Below are 5,444 nucleotides of genomic sequence, written 5' to 3'. Positions count from 1 at the left end.
AAAGTCTGAGCATTATACATTTCTGTTTATCTCGCCACAGGTGCCACTAGAAATCCCTATATACACAATATTCTTTCCTAAATGTTTCTGCTTTACATATTAGTTTGGAGTCTTGATGAAGTTATGAATATGATACTGTGTAAAAGAGAGCAAAGTGAACATTTTTATCAACAGTAAAAAGGACAGCATGAACCACAAAACCGAGTTACTATTTAAAGAACAAGAATTTAATTTGGTATGCAATGTTTTCCTAGGAGGATCTTTATTTCCAATGTTATACATGTGAAAATAAGAATGAATAAGTGACTCATTATCTACATGTATAAAAATATAAACATTCTATCAAACGTCTGCAAAGTCACTGCTCATGATATGCATCACTAAATAGACCTATGCTTTAATTTCTAATTAAAAGAGACACTGCCTTTTTTAATAGCACTTGCAAAACTACTGCTTTAAATAAGAACATGAAATGAGAACAACAGCTACAAAATGTATACAGGACTCCAGTATTGTGCCTTTACTTTCTTGTCCTCCTGCACGTCAACAGGTTAGCAGAGTCGTCGTGGTTATCCTTTACTTGAGCTCTCAGTAGAAGAGACCAGCAAAACTCAGTGACTTTGCCTTGGGCGTTTTACCTTTAAAAAATTTTACTGAAATTACTGAGCAATGTTTAAGAAAAATATTGTCTTCTGTGGCAAACAATCAAATTACTATTACATTTATGGCAGCATCCTTTTAAGCCTAGATGTAGTGAGTTATCAGTAAATGTAGGGCCCCATTTCCTAATACTAGTAATGCTCAGAGTTTTTAGCACAAACACAAAGATTAAAAAAATCATCAGTTTATGGTTTTATTACACCCATTTTCACATAAATTGTGAGAATTTCTGGGTCATCGGCCAGCAAACAGATGGGCAATCACTCATCAAAATACAGGAGATCACTGTTTAAGAGATGCATTCAGGTACCTGTAAGTTTAGCTATGGTTCACATTCAAGCAAATATGTAATTGATTTCAGTTCTACAAGCTGATATTCATATTCAATTTTTCCATAGAAACAGGTATAGGAAACCAGTAAAACATTACGATATTATGTACATAGCGTAATATGCAAATGCTCAGCTAGATATATTATGAAATTCTGTAGCACTAAAATGATTAAAAAACTAAATGATTCGTGTAAAATGTTTATATACTGTATATATATATACACACTAAATCCAAAGTTCAATTTAAAACTGCCCCTATTCATAGGTCCTAGGATGGATATAGTAAGCTACCAGCTTCTTTAAAAAAAAAAAAAAAAGAAATAAAGCTAGCTAGAGCAAATTTGAACACTTTACTGAAAATTGATTTTATATAAAATCTTAAAAAACATACTTCAGAATTACTTAACAGAAACTAGAAAAGGATGGTCATTATTCTCAAGAATGGCGTTGTAAAGACCTAGTAGCTGTGATCAATGTCCTTTCACTTGTGGTATAAATGTTAAGCACAAAGAAATCATTTCAGAGTAAGGCATGGGACAAACAGGTTTCATTCTGTCTTCAGGTATACTGGCCTCTCACTCTGTCTTATTGCTCATGTAAGTTGGCAGGTATACATGTCTCTCCTTTTAAAAATACTCCATTGTGCAACTATCTACAATACCCAGTGCTTTCATATGTGCATCTTCAATTTAATCAAATCGACAAGCAATCTTGACAATATAAAAAAGAAAAAAAGCAAACAAAAACCAAACTATGGTGATGCCAATTATTTTCAGTTTTATGCATTGTGCATGCACTTAATGAAAGACTAAGTGATGAACACAGAGGCTGAGCACTGAAACTCAATACATATGTAGCAATAGCTCTTTTTAAAGGAATTAAGGTTTTAAAAATAAAACCCTACTGTGCAATTCTTTGGTTAGAATACAAGTGCTAGAAGTATTTCTAAATTTGGACTTAGAACAATTTCTTATTTAAGAGTTTTAAAAATATAACTTCAAGCCTTTACTATGTACTCTTAAATCCCTCAATGCTCCAGATACTTTTAGGATATTTTTCTGTGAAGGTCTGAATGGACAGTATAGGATTTTAAATCAAGTTCAGGTTTCAAAGGAAAATGCTTTTGTATCCTAATCTTCATTAATTTATTGAGATTGAGCAGCTTGCTCAATCTTCCCTACTGTAAACCCTGCTGCTCAGATCATCTGTTCCAAAGCAAGCTATTGCTGCCTCCTCTGGGAAAGAAAAATGGTTAGATAATGCAAACAAAATACAGCCTGGAAAGGGTAATTTCCCCTGAAGAAACCTGGCATTGCTCTCAGTTTTGTAAAGATGGGGCTTAATTCTTTCTAAGAAGCACTAATTTTGGCTAGGAAGAGGTACTTAACTCTCAGCAGTGTCACTGCCCTGGTAATACTGCCATGAAATCTAAGAAACTGGTTCTTAAAAAAGTGGTTTCTGCATCAGTTCTGTTGGCTTCCAAGTTTTACAGCACTATCGTGACCAAAACTAACAAGCAGGGTGCTTGTGATTACACTTGGAATGTACATCTGCATTAGTTAATCCAATGTACATGATTTTAGCTTCCCAGGAAGTAGGTCCTACCTTCAAGCCTGGCTTCATCTCACCCCCCTCATTCTGAGGGTATGTAAGGAAATACACATTGGGATTTCTAAGCATGTTATGGCCAGTAACTTCAAGAGAATTTTAAGGACTTCACACCACCCATGAAAATTACGATTCACAAGCACTCTAATTTTTCAAAGCATCGTTGTTTTACCTCTCAATGAAATATACATGTGTCTCTTGAGAACACACTATAGTTCAAATGGTTGGTTATCCAGAGAACTTGTCCTTTCATATCAGCCTTATGCACCTGCTATGCAAGCCCTGGTACAGTTTAAGAACATGGAGAGGGGAGTTCAGAAAGGTACGGAGCAGGCAGGGGACATGGATGCAATCAGTCCTGAAGGGCCACACGCATGTGCCTCCTGCAGAATTACTCATCTCTATAGATGAAGTCTGAGCAGGAGTGCCAACCACTCACAGTCAGGTATCACTTGAATATGACAGTCCTTCAAAGACAGGCATCATTCTGATGGGGTGAGAGGATAAAATGGACCACTGTGGGTCCACCCACAAAGGTGAAATCCCACTTAAGGACATGGGGATGAGAAAAGACAGCTATTTGTCATGCTATCTTCAACAGAAATTGATGAAAAGCAACTGGAAGGCTCCTCAGCCCCTAAATGGGTGGGTTTTGAAACACTCCACCCAGACAGAGCTATCCCTCAGCTCCTGTACGCAGACAGGGGCATGGGCTAGACACACATGCACATTTTCCTGGGACAAGTATTTGTGTACTCCCAATACCTCTCCTTCCTCACTACCAACACAGCTACTGGGAGGCATTGGAGAGAGGATGACAGGATGAGCTGGAATACAGTGGTTGAGCAGGGACACGGTAGACAAAAAGGGACATGGTGGCCAAAGCAAACATGATGACCTCCTGTCCCTGGGGCCATCAGCAGCTGCATGTAGGAGTGATGGGGGCTGTGCTGGAGGCTGACCTGCACTTGTGCATGGACGCATGCACCGGGGTGAAGAAAGTGCAGGGGGACACTGCCCCCCTCCACGTCCTCCTTCCTCCATGACGGCAGGAGACCATGACTGTGAGGGTGTGCAGGGACCACCGCCTCATCCCCCCGCCACGGGCTGGGCAGACGCTCAGTCCCGGCAGAAGACATACTCAGTGTAGCTGGTCCAGATCTTGTCCTCGGCAGGGCCGCCCTGCTCAGGGCCAAAGGCGCAGGTGCCGGTGGAGGAGCAAGCAGCCATGCGGAAGCCGGCCTCGGAGAGACGGTCGAAGGCTTGCTCGAGAAAGTTGAACTTGAGGTAGTAGCGGGCAGTGTAGCGCTCAGGAGGGCGGTCGGGGTCGCGACTCTCATTCAGCGTCTCTCCGAAGACCTCCTTGGCCAGCGCCGTCTTGCCGCAGACGGTGATGCGGGCTACCCGTCGGAACTTGGCGTCGGCCTGCGCCTCCCGCCCGATGGTGTAGGACCCCCGGTAGCCGATGGTGATGTAGCCCGAGCGCCGTCCGCCCGCCCCGTCCAGCGACTGCGAGGGCGTGAGCAGCGGCCCGCCCGAGGGGCTGCGGCTGGCGGTGGGGGACGGGGCGGACGCCGAGGCACCGCCACCGCCGCCTCCTTCCAGCGGCTCGGTCTCCAGGTAGCCGAGAAGCGGCTGAGGCGGCGGCTCTTCGGCGCAGAGCGAGCCGTCGCGGTGCAGTGCGGCGGGGCGAGCTGCGGCGGCCCGAGCCTGCGCCAGGCGGCGGGCCAAGTCCGGCAGCTGGAAGTACTCTGCCTCCCGCTGGAGGCGGCTGCGCTCGGGGAAGTGCTCGGGCAGCACCAGCTGCAGGTCCCGTAGGTAGTCCAGGATGTACCGAAAGAGGAAGCCGTCGCGGTCAAGGAAGAAGCGGCCCTTGCTGTCCCGGGGCAGCTCGCTGGGTTGCTGCTGCGAGAACATGCGCCAGAGCAGCGAGTCTCGCACCGAGACCACGGTGCAGCGCCGCGTCACGTACACCTGCCCTCCCACGTTCAGCTCCACGATCTCCGGGAAGGACGACCAGCCGCCCGCCGCCGCCGCCCCGCTCCCCGCCGCCCCGCTCCCTGCCGCCGGCGACACGCCGCCGCCGTTGGGCAGCCCGCGGGCGCTGTCCGCCAGGGCCATACCGGAGAGAGTCCGCCGCCGGCGGAGAGCCGCCGCCCTTTCTCCTCCTCCTCCTCCTCTGGCCGCCTGGGCTCCGGCGGGGTCGCCGCCGTCCACGGGGGACCTCGCAACCCTCCGCCGCTGCCCGCCGGAGCCTCCCGCCCCGTCTGTCCCCGGAGCCGGGCGGCCGCTGCCAACCCTCTCCCTGCAGCCGCTCTTCTGCCCGATGCCGGCCAAGCGCCTCCGTCGGGCTGCGAGCGGAGAGCCCCGGCGGCGGCGGCGGGGCCGAGTTTATGTAGCGCGGCCGCACCTCGCGGGAGGCGGGGGGGGGGGGGGGGGGGGGGGGGCTGGAGGGAGGCAGAGCCGAGTGCACGGGGAGGGGAAGGGGACGGCCCCGCACTGACGCAGGGTCCCCCGTCGTCGTGTGTCGTTCCCCCACACACACCCCGGTCCTCCTTCTCCAGCTGCGGCGGCGATCGTCTTCCCGCCCGGTGGCCGGCGGCGTAAAGCCTTGCCCCTTCACCCCCCTCCCCGCAGCCCTGGGGCTTTCGGCTCGCTCCCTGGCTGCTTCTCCGAGGCGTCTCGTCTTTTCGCAGGCAAGAACCTCCCTGCGCTCGCCCCGAGGTGCGGGAGCGGGGAAGCAGCGAGACACTCTTGTCCCGCCGAAGGAGCCGCTCTGAGCCCCCCGCTAGTCTTTCTAAGGCTTGTCCAAACCCTCGCCGAGCGAGACCCCGACGAGGTAAC

At 49.4% G+C, this 5,444-nt stretch overlaps 1 protein-coding gene across 1 annotated transcript; it reads right to left on the bottom strand.

Moving 5' to 3' along the window:
• Nucleotides 1-205: 205 nt before the first annotated feature.
• On the bottom strand, nucleotides 206-4,983 carry KCTD12 (potassium channel tetramerization domain containing 12). The gene has a single exon (XM_065678098.1). The coding sequence runs from the start codon at nucleotides 4,719-4,721 to the stop codon at nucleotides 3,720-3,722; it is 1,002 nt and encodes a 333-aa protein (XP_065534170.1). The 5' UTR covers nucleotides 4,722-4,983; the 3' UTR covers nucleotides 206-3,719.
• Nucleotides 4,984-5,444: the final 461 nt, after the last annotated feature.

The sequence above is a fragment of the Lathamus discolor genome, chromosome 4 (assembly GCF_037157495.1).
Source record: "Lathamus discolor isolate bLatDis1 chromosome 4, bLatDis1.hap1, whole genome shotgun sequence".
Classification (NCBI taxonomy): Eukaryota; Metazoa; Chordata; class Aves; order Psittaciformes; family Psittacidae; genus Lathamus; species Lathamus discolor.
This window is presented reverse-complemented; position numbering and strand designations above follow the sequence as displayed.

What these genes read in the sequence shown, in the direction of transcription:
- KCTD12 (XM_065678098.1), bottom strand. Translation starts at nt 4,721, where the DNA reads ATGGCCCTGGCGGACAGCGCCCGCGGGCTGCCCAACGGCGGCGGCGTG.